This window comes from Protopterus annectens, chromosome 5.part0 (genome assembly GCF_019279795.1).
Source record: "Protopterus annectens isolate FY-2018-M chromosome 5.part0, PAN1.0, whole genome shotgun sequence".
NCBI lineage: Eukaryota > Metazoa > Chordata > Ceratodontiformes > Protopteridae > Protopterus > Protopterus annectens.
In genome coordinates this window covers 1,405,763,908-1,405,778,307 of record NC_056735.1, presented here as the reverse complement: position 1 = coordinate 1,405,778,307, position 14,400 = coordinate 1,405,763,908, and the positions used below count along the sequence as shown (strand labels likewise).

General features: G+C 40.1%; 1 protein-coding gene across 2 annotated transcripts in view; it reads left to right on the top strand.

The window, feature by feature from the left end:
* The first annotated feature begins 2,394 nt into the window (after positions 1-2,394).
* The window catches only part of ADPRHL1 (ADP-ribosylhydrolase like 1), a 460,723-nt gene continuing 448,717 nt past the window's right edge, over positions 2,395-14,400 (top strand). The window contains exon 1 of one of the 2 annotated variants that reach the window (XM_044071213.1): positions 2,395-2,738. In XM_044071213.1, the coding sequence (XP_043927148.1) occupies positions 2,525-2,738 (214 nt within the window). In that variant the 5' untranslated portion in view covers positions 2,395-2,524. The remainder of the gene's footprint in view (positions 2,739-14,400) is intronic. The other variant, XM_044071214.1, reaches the window with a different exon arrangement.

Sequence of the window (14,400 nt, the reverse complement as noted above, 5' to 3'; positions counted from 1 at the left end):
GGCTGAGAGGCATACTATGTACATACACACAGTAAATAGTGCAGATGTCCTTATTTATTGCATACACAAGATTTTCAGCATTACGCAATACTGTTTTTTTTAAATGAATGAGTGATCAGTGAAACTGAATTCTACTTTCCAATGAAAAACAATGGCAGAAGTAAGTCGCAGCATTGTTAAAAAAAAATCCCAAACCAAAAAGAAATTGTTTATTTTTTAAGCAAGCAATAATGCCCAACAGAGTGTGTGCGTTACTGTGGAAATAACCCCCATTCAGGGGTATTCTGAAGCCTAACACCACAAGCAGAGGGCCTCTACACTCCTGGAAGGGCATTATTTCCACAATAACACACACCCTGGAGGGCATTATTGCACTTAGAGAATAGAATGGGTTATCTGTAAAATATTTGTGTTTTACTTATTTTTTTTATTACCATATTATATTTTTATATATTTTTTGATTTAAAATAGTTCCTCCGCCTAATGTTTCAAAGTTGCTGTAGTATATATAAATGCTGTTGGAGGAAGCATTTTATGTCCAAAATATATAATTTAAAAAATATGTAGAAATGTACTTTTTTTGGTGCCTTACTCCTAAATGTGTGGTTCATTGCCAGTGATTGGGGACTGAAGTCACTATGTAATGACATACATTTGACTTTCAAACTTCATTTCCTTCAGAAAATTCATGTTAACACAAATCTTGTTACTCAAGCTATTTTGTAATTTTATAAGAACAACATTTAAAATATGTTCCTATTTTTGAGCCTTTGTTTTAATTTCAGGCTTTATCCAGATTTCTTGAGCTAAAAGGAATGCAGACCTCTTACTGGTACTGCCACTGGCCCAGTGATCTCTCTGTCTCTCTCTCTCTCTGTCTCTCTCTCACACACACACACACACACACACACACACACACACACACACACACACACACACACACACACACACACACACACAAAACTTGCATTTCAGAAAATGCATGTTAACACATCAATTACTCAAGCAACTTTGTGATTATTTAAAATATGTTCCTATTTTGAATGTGTGTGCCCCCTGTATTTTAGTCTTTATCCAGATATTTGAGCTAAAAGATTGAGAGTTACGCCAACCTCTTTACTGCTGCTCTCTCCCTGTCTCACTCACATGCACCTTGCTTTCATGCATATAAACATACATACACTCACACACAGACAGAAATATAGACACACACACACACACACACACACACACACACACACACACACACACACACACACACACACACACACACACACACATACACACACACACACACACACACACACACACACACACACACACACACACACACACACACACACACACACACACACACACACACACACACACACACACACACACACAAACTCTGAAGCCTACTAAATCATGAGACAGAATCAGAATCAACACTAGAAGTGGAGGTGTGTGCATGGGTATAATACTGGCAAACATGACTTTGTGTGTGAAACTGAAGGATTATGTATAATGATTCCAAATGATTTATGGTCCAACAGCTGATGGTGCAAAGGCACTTTGAAGTTAAAAAGAACTGCCTTATAAACATTTAGCCATTTATGTGCCACAGATTTTCCACAGAACTAGATTCTTTGAGTTAACTCTAAAGATGGAAAATTGCTGAAATACTTCTTTTAATCTTGTGGAGAGGAATAAACCTAAAATGTTAATTGTGTTTATTTTTCTTAAATATTTTTGGGAAGGTTGGCCAGTGAGATTAAATATCACAAGTTCAGGATGCTAAGGGACTATTTTAAGTAATGCAAATGCAGCATCTAAACAGAATGGGAATAGAACATCTAGGCAGAATCAATTAGAGATAGAGTAATTTGTATATAATGTTATGTTGTTACAACCAGTCAGTATATATGCGTTTATAGTTATTAAAAAAATAATGCAAAGGAAACTCTCAACATGAGTAGGAAAGTCACTTGGTCCATGAACCCCTTCTCCAGCATACACACAGGTGCGTATACACACACACACACACACACACCCCTCACACACACATACACACACATCAGGACTACTGAACTTCTTTATCAAAGTTCATGTAATATTCTAGCTATCCTGTATTGAAAGCATCTAGAAATATTTAACTACAGCACATTTCTGTTCAGGTTGCAGTGACAAGTGTTTATTTTCAATAGCTCAGATCCAGATTTTACACTGTACTCTATGTCTGAACAGCTGTCTCAGTGTACCACACTATTCTGTACAACAGATGAGCTCACACAGTTACTTTAGATAGGTATGTGGCAGAGATTCCAATGTTATCCTTTCTGTTGTTGAGCTGGACACCACAGATAACAGTTGCAAAGAGCTATGAAATGGCAGTGTTGCCTTTTATAGGACATTCACCAGCACAGCAGCCAATAAAGTGCCTCCCTGAGGGAGCAGAGCAGTCATTACTAGTGTGCGTGTCTGGATTGTCCAAGGCAGAGAAAGACCCTTTAGAAAGTGACTGACAGTGACATTTTTTTTAATAATGGAGAAGTTTAAGGCAGCAATGGTACTTGGAGGTGTAGGAGATGCTCTGGGATTCAGAAATTCTAGTTGGGAAGACTATGCATCTGGAAAGACAATCCAGAAAGAACTGAAGCAGCTGGGAGGCCTTGAGAAGCTGGTGCTGGATGAAGAGAACTGGCCAGTTAGTGATGACACGCTCATGCACATGGCCACAGCAGAGGCACTTACATCAGGTATGGGGTTTAGAATGTCAGCAAAATCTGTTTTCCACTTAACCAGAGAGCATTTTCTAACCCAAATCCCATAGATACATGCATGTATTTTATTTGCTAATGTTATCACATGAGAACAACTTATTTTTTGTTCAGATTTTCATACTACTGTACTACAGCAGTGCTAATAAATAAGGGGCAGTAGCCATATAGCTAATTATAAAGAGTTCTCTGGCTCGAGAGAACGTGTACCACTTTTTAGAAGAATCTTGCTGCTAGTTATTCTGCTGTCCATGGACTTACTAGGCTTGGAAAAAAAAAATTAAATCGTACATGCAAAGCTTACATTGCTACAACTGCTGAATGTGGTTTATGATTATTGTCTTAGGCATAAAGTACAGTACAAAATATAAAATACATTATGTTTATTTAGCTTGATTTGTAAAACAAAAAGCCTTACTGTCTGGCTTTGTTGCAATTTTCTTCTAATGCTTAAAGACAAGCATCCTGGATTTTGTTTGGATCATTTATTTTTCACTAGCAGATTCATGGCATAAAAGCAAAGGACAGGACAGGCAGAGGTAATCCTTGCCTTAAACTTTAAAGAAATGTAAACGTGGAATCTAGATGACTGTGATTGATGTGACGGGATAGTGCTTTAAATGCAGAGTTCTGTCTGCATTGACTGCCAGTGAGTGATTAGGCATACATGTATTTGTGTGAGTGATACATTAGGAGGAAAAAAAAATATTTGGGAAAAAATAACTGTCATCAAACCTTTAAAGTCTCCTGTTCAAGAATTCTGGGCAAAGCCAAAACTAATGGAGAGACAAATGTGTGTGTGTGTGTGTGTGTGTGTGTGTGTGTGTGTGTGTGTGTGTGTGTGTGTGTGTGTGTGTGTGTGTGTGTGTGTGTAATAATAATAGGACAATAGACTTTGTATCAACTTGTATTTTCTGAACACTACTAAGTATGACACTCTAATGTCTGGCATTGTTATTGACTGACAGTAATACTCAATAATTTACCAGAAAATCTAAATGTTTTTGAGGGACAGACAAACATATGACACAAAATCAGTGGAGTTCTACAAAATCAGGGACAGTTGAAAGGTACAGATGTCATTTGACGACCTTAGGGAGAACAAGGTACTTCCCTGTTAATCGTATCTACTGTATTTATCTTGAATCCCTGTAACTGGCTACAGTGATTAATGCCAATGAGAGAAAAAGGCAGAGCTGGAAAACTGTCGTCAGCAGAATACACAGGCATGAGAACTATACTGTTAGGGCTTTAGACTGCTCAAAGTCACGGGTACAAACTATTGAAGTAATCTGATCACATCATGTGGCATTTTAGCACTCATGCCAGCTAACAGAAATGGGTATAAGCAGAATCTGTTTTTTTTTTTTTTTTGCCTTTTCTACCTTCCTACATGTTACATCCTGTAACAGCCAACTATGGTGCTAATAGCTACAAAAAAGGGCATATTATACTTTTCTAAAACAGTAATGAGGGATTGAGTACATCAACAAAGAACAAAGCTATCTGTAAACAACTACAATATAAAGGGAATAATGCTCAATAGGCTGCTAGACATCCATAACGTATACTACCAAAAAATATATCTATATGTACGTATGTATATATAAATGTGTGTGTGTATGTGCGCACAGTGACAGAGAAAAATAAATTCAAGGGGGAGAATGCATTTCATAAAATAATATAGTGGTATGTGTCTTTTGAGTTACATAAAGCTCTACAAACATTTTTTTTATCCAAACTTTCAGCCATTGCACATCAGCCTGACATGTAAGGTGATTACTTTTCTGCACAACAAAGCCTTACATTTCCCACCAGGTTCCTGTCCTGTACAGCACTGTATGAAATTCCATAAGGAGCATCTATTTGGACAGTTTTGTCAGCCATCTGGAGGATATTTCTCTGTATTATATCATCTGCTAAATGAGATTAATTCTGTAATCTCCTGTGGACAGAGCCAGCTAGCTCTATCTTTAGTTAGGCATGTTACAAATCATTGCAGGAGAATGCTGCTGGCACCACAGATAGCTAGCTAGCAACTCTCCAAAAGCATGTTATCTTCAGCCTCACTTGAAATAATAGATATGCAACGTCCTATCAAAAGTGACTGTAATGTGCATATCTCTCAGCATAACAATGTCCTTTAGGTAGGTTAGAAAATAGCTCAGCTGGAAGGAGGAGGGGAAATCAGCCTACTAAAATGGATTAATTATATTTTATTTTTCTTTTGTTAACTATGCAAGTAGGCTGGTCCATAGACCCTTTCAGGCATGGTCTTAGGCCACAAGGAAAAGGGATAATACAACACGTGTGTGTGTGTGTGTGTGTGTGTGTGTGTGTGTGTGTGTGTGTGTGTGTGTGTGCCTGCATCCGTGTGTGTGTGTGTGTGTGTGTGTGTGTGTGTGCGTGCGTGCGTCCGTGTGTGTGTGTGCGTGCGTCTGTGTGTGTGTGTGTGTGTGTGTGTGTGTGTGTGTGTGTGTGTGTGTGTGTGTGTGTGTGTTTATATTGCCAATTTAGTAGAATCTACCAGCATACTTTTAAGATATGGGAGGACACTACAGTACTCAGAGAAAATCCAAGGAAATACAAGGAAAGTATGTAAAACTTCAGTCATACAGTGAGCAGAAGAAAAAAATTGAACCCAAAACCTGGACAGGGACAGATTCTTCAACTAAGCCACAGTAGAGAATGAATCTAGTGTGTCTACATGCTTTTCTTTAGGTGGTGATGGGGATTATAAGTATAGGAGTCAGTACTGTTGAATATATAAAATCTACTTTTCATTTCTTACTGTTCATGCATTTAATGGAAAAGTAACTGTTGGTATGTAAAGACTCATGTGAACATGCTATCCTAAATTCAGTTGCAGTTTAAGGCTACATATGTAAATGCTTTTTACAGTCCCTGGAGAGAGATCCAAATGGCATAATAACAGGTTAAGCAAGTAATAATGCCCAACAGGGTGTGTGGTATTGTGGAAATAATGCATGCCAAGGGGGTGTTCAACAACCTCATACTGCAGGGAGGGGACCCACTACACCCCTGGATGGATATTATTTCCACAATTAACACATACCGTGAAGGGCATTATTGAGCTTAGAGAATGGGCTATTTCTTAAATTATTTTGGATATATGTATATATATATATATATATATATATATATATATATATATATATATATATATATATATATATACAGATATATATTGTTATATAGTTCTTCCACCCAGTGTTTCAAGGTTGCTTTAATATATTAGTATAGGTAATTATTGATAGAGGATGTATTTTACATCAAAAATGTAAGTGTTTTATATATCCTTCTCTCTCTCTCTCCCTCTCTCTCTCTATATATATATATATATATATACATATACATATACATATACATAGATAGATATATAGATAGATAGATATAGATAAATATAAACATTTAATGTCTACAGACACATAAACATATTTAGAAGCAGACACAGAGACTCAGATCTGTCTTTACACACAGTGCAGACTGGAGAAGTTGTTGACCGCAACTGAGCTCAAAATATAAGTATCTTGATTTTTTTTGATTATTTTTACAGATTACTGTTTTTAAAATTTAATATATATAAAGCACTTTGTCTATTCAGTATCTTCACAAATCCTTATCTGTTTAAAAAACTTTCATTTATCTCTCTAGTGCTTGCTGTCTCATTTGTCTCTCTAGTGCTTGCTGTCTGTAGGCTATTGTGTAAACTGAAACATTTCCTCTGTGTAATTATCTTTTGGCTAGTGGGGGCTGGTTCTTTTGTGTTCTTGTAAAAAAAAAAAAAAAAAAAAAGAAGCTGTTCTGGTTTTTAAGCCCTAACTTTGATAGGGTTTCTGTCTTTACACACAGTGCAGACTGGAGAAGTTGTTGATCGCAACTGAGCTCAAAATATAAGTATCTTGATTTGTTTTGATTATTTTTACAGATTACTGTTTTTAAAATTTAATATATATAAAGCACTTTGTCTATTCAGTGTCTTCACAAATCCTTATCTGTTTAAAAACTTTCATTTGTCTCTCTAGTGCTTGCTGTCTCATTTGTCTCCCTAGTGCTTGCTGTCTGTAGGCTATTATACTTGGTGGCTTTGCAGTTGCCCACCCCTACTGTGACACACCTCCCAGTCTAGTGTCATTAGCTCATTCTGCCTAATACAGAGAGAACATTTAATAAGGCCTTCTGTTCCTCCTTTTTCCCTTTCAAAAAGTAAAACAAAACTTTTTTTTTTTCTCTTTCGCCTGAACCTTCTTGTGTTCTGACTGTCCTTCTCAAACATTTTGGAAATATACAGTATATTTCAGAGCATTTGTTATAATTGTATTTGCTATAACTGATTTAAGTATTTTTTTCTGGCTTTTTGATTATTTACTGCTTAGCAACTGCATTTTCACATGTTTATACAGCTCTGCATTCTATTTAAACTGTTTTTGTGTTGATTAACTGTTTTGCACTTTTAAAAAGTTATTTGTTGCTTAATTTTACCTGTAGGCTAACAAACTCAAGTGCACTAGCCGTTTAAAAGCATTTATAGTCTGTTTTTCCTCTGTTTTCTGCAAAAAAAGAAAAAAAAAAAAAAGATCTTGTTTTCCCGCCTTACAGAACTAGAATAGTCCAGTCTTCAGAGTTTGCTGATCTCTGCGCTTTGTCTTGGTTTCTGTGCTATTCCATATCCTTATTTGGATAAAAGGAAGCGTCTTTGTTCACCGGTGGGAGTGAGGAGTACTGAGCAGCCTATTTGTCCCTAGAGGAGTGGTTCCAGCCAGAAACTTGTAGTCTATTGGCCATTTTGGGTCAATTCCTAGCTCTTTTCAGCCCCCTGTAATAAAGCCCACTTTAGCGCGCTTTTTCGCTTGTATTCAACTCAGCACCGCTCCTCGTGGTGTCCTGCAGAGTTCTACAAGCAGCAGAGAGCAAAAGAGTGACTTTTTCCTGATTTAAGTATTTTTTTCTGGCTTTTTGATTATTTACTGCTTAGCGACTGCATTTTCGCCTGTTTATACAGCTCTGCATTCTATTTAAACTGTTTTTGTGTTGATTAACTGTTTTGCACTTTTAAAAAGTTATTTGTTGCTTAATTTTACCTGTAGGCTAACACACTCAAGTGCGCTAGCCGTTTAAAAGCATTTATAGCATTTACTGTCTGTTTTTCCTCTGTTTTCTGCAAAAAAGAAAAAAAAAAAAAAGATCTTGTTTTCCCGCCTTACAGAACTAGAATAGTCCAGTCTTCAGAGTTTGCTGATCTCTGCGCTTTGTCTTGGTTTCTGTGCTATTCCATATCCTTATTTGGATAAAAGGAAGCGTCTTTGTTCACCAGTGGGAGTGGGGAGCACTGAGCAGCCTATTTGTCCCTAGAGGAGTGGTTCCAGCCAGAAACTTGTAGTCTATTGACCATTTTGGGTTAATTCCTAGCTCTTTTCAGCCCCCTGTAATAAAGCCCGCTTTAGCGCGCTTTTTCGCTTGTATTCAACTCAGCACCGCTCCTCGTGGTGTCCTGCAGAGTTCTACAAGCAGCAGAGAGCAAAAGAGTGACTTTTTCCTGATTTAAGTATTTTTTTTCTGGCTTTTTGATTATTTACTGCTTAGCGACTGCATTTTCGCCTGTTTATACAGCTCTGCATTCTATTTAAACTGTTTTTGTGTTGATTAACTGTTTTGCACTTTTAAAAAGTTATTTGTTGCTTAATTTTACCTGTAGGCTAACACACTCAAGTGCGCTAGCCGTTTAAAAGCATTTATAGCATTTACTGTCTGTTTTTCCTCTGTTTTCTGCAAAAAAGACAAAAACAAAAAAACAAAAAATCTTGTTTTCCCGCCTTACTGAACTAGAATAGTCCAGTCTTTAGAGTTTGCTGATCTCTGGGCTTTGTCTTAGTTCCTGTGCTATTCCATATCCTTATTTGGATAAAAGGAAGCTTCTTTGTTCACCAGTGGGAGTGGGGAGCACTGAGCAGCCTATTTGTCCCTAGAGGAGTGGTACCAGCCAGAAACTTGTAGTCTATTGGCCATTTTGGGTCAATTCCTAGCTCTTTTCAACCCCCTGCTATAAAGCCCACTTTAGAGCACTTTTTCGCTTGTATTCAACTCAGCACAGCTCCTTGTGGTGTCCTGCAGAGTTCTACAAGCAGCAGAGAGCAAAAGAGTGACTTTTTCCTGATTTAAGTATTTTTTTCTGGCTTTTTGATTATTTACTGCTTAGCGACTGCATTTTCGCCTGTTTATACAGCTCTGCATTCCATTTAAACTGTTTTTGTGTTGATTAACTGTTTTGCACTTTTAAAAAGTTATTTGTTGCTTAATTTTACCTGTAGGCTAACACACTCAAGTGCGCTAGCCATTTAAAAGCATTTATAGCATTTACTGTCTGTTTTTCCTCTGTTTTCTGCAAAAAAGACAAAAACAAAAAAACAAAAAATCTTGTTTTCCCGCCTTACTGAACTAGAATAGTCCAGTCTTCAGAGTTTGCTGATCTCTGGGCTTTGGCTTGGTTCCTGTGCTATTCTGTATCCTTATTTGGATAAAGGGAAGCTTCTTTGTTCACCAGTGGGAGTGGGGAGCACTGAGCAGCCTATTTGTCCTTAGAGCAGTGGTTCCAGCCAGAAACTTGTAGTCTATTGGCCATTTTGGGTCAATTCCTAGCTCTTTTCAACCCCCTGCTATAAAGCCCGCTTTAGCGCGCTTTTGCGTGATTTAGCGCGGAGTTGCCCGTAGAGCACCATCGGGCAGCGCCGGTTAAACAAGGTTAAACTATTTCTGGCTCTGTAAAGTCTGCTCTTCAATTTTTCCCTTAGAACTTCTCTACTTGCAATCTAAACAGTCTATTCTCTATCTCAAAAGCTCAGCACTTGCTCCTAAAGCATTTTTATATAGGTAAAGTACTTATATACTAAACAAAGTACTACATTAGCCTAGAATCCCCTTGAGTACCCATTTCCCTATAGGTCCCTTCTGACTCAGTTACACAGCAAACTTTTTCACTTTTTCTAGCATGTCGAAGGGTCAGTTGCTAGCGTCCTCTCCTGTTCAGCTGGTGAATCTGGGCATCTTGAGGCAATGTTACAATTGCCTCATGTACACAGACAACCCACTCCTTCTCCCACAAAACAGAAATACATGTGAGAGATGCAACTATATAGCCAAACTGGAGGCTGAGCTCTCTCAACTCAGGACTGGCAAGACCAGACAGGAGGAGAAGGAAACCACGCACACCACAAACCCAGTTTCACATAGAACTATCACAACTGCAAAACAAACACATAAACACACAAAGACATACTCGGAGGCACTGATTAAAAATCTACCAAAACTACAGAGGCCTCCAAAGCAGATACCCAAGCAACTGCCACCTCAAGACATAAGACATGCAACACATAGTTCTCAAAGTCAGTGTGCTAAACAGTCACAGCCCTTAAGGCCAAACACAATGCCTGACACACTTGTTATAGGTGACTCCATAGTCAGACACACTGACGTCCCACTCACCAGACTGAACAAGGAAAAGATCACAGTAAGCTGCCTGTCGGGCGCTAGAATCCGCCACATAACACAAGCACTCAGGTCACTCCACAGCAAGTACAAGTATGACTCAGTCATTGTCCATGCCGGTGTGAACAACCTGAGACGTACCTCCCTGGACTACATGAAAAGAGACATAGAAGAGCTCTCAGATTATGTAGCCCAGGCCGGTATGACCCTGACCCTGAGCAGTATCCTACCCTCACCAAGAATGATGCCACAATACAGAGACAAAATGATCAGCTTTAATAATTGGCTTAATTACTGGTGTCATTCTAAGGGGATCCAATGTCTGTCTGCCTAGGGTGACATGCTTGACAAGCCACGCTGCTTCACAAGGGACGGCTTGCACCTGTCACCCCTGGGCTTCCGGATATTGGCAAAGGCTCTTGCCACCCCCATAGTGCCTTTTTTAGGCAAGACTCAAATGATAAACCTACTGCCCTAGAAAACAAAAATGGAAAAAAACTAAGGGTAATACTGCTCAATGCCAGAAGTCTAAACCTCAAGATGCACCCTCGAAGCCCTCCTCAGTATGGAGAACATCGATGTCTGTGCTGTGACTGAAACCTGGTTCAAGGCTCCTGAGAACACCCCAGCACTATCAGGTTATACTTCATATCATGCGTTCCGGGCCGAACCACAAAAGGAGGGGGGAGTATCCATATTCATAAAGGATACCCACACCTCCAGGTTAGTGGCAACGCACGAAGCATCGGAGACCATCCAGGTGCAATTAACCATAGGTAAAACTGCCCTACAGCTTGTAGCATGCTACAGACCACCCTCTCAAACTCAGGAAACCCACACAGCCTTCCTGAAGACACTGGAGAGTATGAATGTCTCTCCAACCACCATCATATTGGGTGACTTCAACTACCCAAACATAGACTGGGAACATTACTCAAACCCCAACACCCTAGCCCAAAGGTTCCTGGAGTTCATAAACTCAAATGCTATGGAACAACTAGTCACCATTCCCACAAGAGGAGAAAATATACTAGACCTGATCATCACAAACATGGGGACAAAATGCTCCACACCGGAAGTATATCCCTCATTGGTGAGATCAGACCATAAATTAATCTCACTGGAGATCCACATCCCGCCCCCAACCCCAGAAAAAAGACCACAGTGAAGAACTTCTCAAAAGCAAACTTCACACTTCTTAAGACTGGAGTGGTATCCTTCAAGGCCCCCGAGCCAGTGGAAACCACAACCCATGCTGCTGAAACCCTTACAAATGCCTTCTACGAGCACCTCCAGGAATGTATGGATCAAGCAATCCCTAATAAAATCAAGACCCTTTCCACCAAAGGCAGGCACCCAGTCTGGTGGACCCCAGCCATAAACAAACTCTACAACAAGAGGAGAAAGCTACTACATGACAGAGCAAAATCCCTAAAAGGGAAGGCATCTCTGATCAATACTAGCAAAAAACTACGATCACTCATAAAATATTCCAAGGCCAACTTTGAGAGAAAAATCGCTAAAGACACAAAAGACAATCATAAGGCCTTCTTTAGCTATGTTAGAAACCTGGGTGGAAACTCCCAGATATGCTCAGAATTAGTCCAAAATGATACAAAAATCACTGAACCCACAGACATTGCCAACATACTGGCAGACAGGTTCAGTGCAAATTTCTCCCCTCCCCCCCAAAAGGAGAAATATCTATCCCACCAGAGTCTAGCCTCCCAAACATCTCAGATGTCCAGGTGACAGCTGCTCTCTCTAAAGCAAAAAACACAGCATCAATGGGACCGGATGGTGTCCCCGGCTGTGTGCTACACGAACTCAATGAGGAACTAAACCCACACATAAGGCTGCTGTTTAATCTTAGCCTTACTACAGGATACGTACCCAAAGAATGGCGTATGGCAACTGTGGTCCCACTCCACAAAGGCGGTGCTTCTATAGACCCTGGAAATTACCACCCCATAAGCTTGACGAGTCTAGTCTGCAAAGCTATGGAGAGGATCATAATGGAACTCATAAATAAAGACATTGGGGACCTACAGACACTGGATCCTACCCAATTTGGCTTTGTCAGGGGCAGATCCTGCCTCATGAACTTGGTCGACTTTTTCGAAACAGTCACTAAGGCCATTGATGAGGGTAAGGCAGTTCACACAGCCTACCTTGACCTAGCAAAAGCGTTCGACACAATACCCCACTCGGGCATCATAGAAAAGCTCACCAGCTTAGATGTAAACCCATATGTCACAAGATGGGTTGCAAACTGGCTCAAGGACAGAACCCACAGGGTTAGAGTTGCTGGTGCCATGTCAGACTCTAAGCCGGTCACGAGTGGTGTCCCACAGGGCTCAGTCCTGGGCCCCCTCTTGTTCGGCATTTATTTTTCTGAAGTGCAGGCAAACATAGGGGGATTGTGGCTGACAAAATTTGCAGATGACTGCAAACTGGGCACCATAATTGACACTCCATCAGACACAGACATCCTCCAGAGAGGTCTCATAGAAATGGATAACTGGTGCCAGAGCCATGGCCTTAAGCTAAATGCCAAAAAATGTATAGTCATACCCTTTGGGAAAAACAAGGTAACCCCTAATTACCACATAGGTGGTAATCCATTAAACACACACACACACACACACACACACACACACACACACACACACACAAACACACACACACACACACACACACACACACACACAGACACACACACACACACACACACACACACACACACACACACACACACACACACACAAACAGGCACATAAACACATCATTTTCACTTTTATTTAGTGAACATAAAAAGTGGCATCCATCTGCTTCTTAACTGTCTGAGCTTCTTTTCTTGGCAGCTTAATATGATGCCATGAAGTGGCAGATTTGTTTTTCAGCTGGCATTACCTTTTCAATAATGTTCAGTGTCCTTCGATTGCACTGTTGCAGTATTCTTAACATAAGGGATCCCCTGCCAAGGGCAGCCCAACGTCCGGCCAGTATACCAAAGCATTTAGGTTGTTACCGATACACTGTACGTCACACATATGCTCCCCACACTAGGCATAGGGCATAAAGGTGACATCCGGACATATCCTCAGAACTTCTTTGCTGCCAGTCCAGATGCCATCTTTGATTGTCAGTCTGATCACTCGAGTCATTGTTGGTTTACCTAGCTGTTTCAGATAAGTGCACCATTGGGATTTTTGCTTATCTTTTTTGTTTTTAGAATTTTGTGTTGTTGTGTGGTGTTGTCATCCACAAAGGGTAAATAACAGTGTGGGAGACAGATTCACCATAAAGACAGTCACAAGCAGTTCTTGTTTTGTTTAGGTGCTTCCCATGATTATATGTCCCATAATATTAGTTAGGCTTTTGTTCCAAAGAGCTTACATAGTAATCTTTCATCCCTAGCCATCTATTTTGAAAACCAGCGCCTAAAGCTTTTAGCGTTAGACAATATAGAAGGTACTTCCCAGTCTGAGGGTCAGTCGTCTTTGAAGAAGAAGGCCAAAAAAGCTAGGTAGAGTTTTTATCTGTGCCGCCTCCACCAGACTTCATAGGTTTATAGGTTCATAGGTGTATACTAGGCTACTGGCCCTGGAGTCTTTACAAGCCTAGCCCATAGAAGTGCCCTGGCATTGTGCCGCCCAAAGTTAGTCCCCAGTGTCTCCACCCAGTACAGCCACTGGAGTGATCCCTGGGGTGAACTTTCGATTTCCCATCTACTTATCAAGATTTCTCTTGAAGAGAGCAGGTGAGGTGCTCTGCTTGACATGTATGGGAAGTCTATTCCAGAGCATAGGCAGTCTCTGGCTTATGAACCTGTCCCTTCAGCATGTTTTGTTGATTGTGGTAATGAGGTTGAGGTCTCTGGAGCATGTAATGCAGAGGGATTGGTATTTCTTTAGATGTATCATTTCTAACATCGCTGGGTCAGACATGGCTTTGAAAGTCAAGCAGAGATTGCCTCTTAGTAGACGATATGAGACAGAGAATAGCTGGAGTTTTTTGGGTCTGTCCATGTAGGACATGTGTTTAAGGCCTAGGGTCCTCTTCATGAGGTACTTTTGTGGCCTTTCCAGCTGTTGCATGTGCCTAGTGAGGTACATGCCAAATGGGGCATTATACT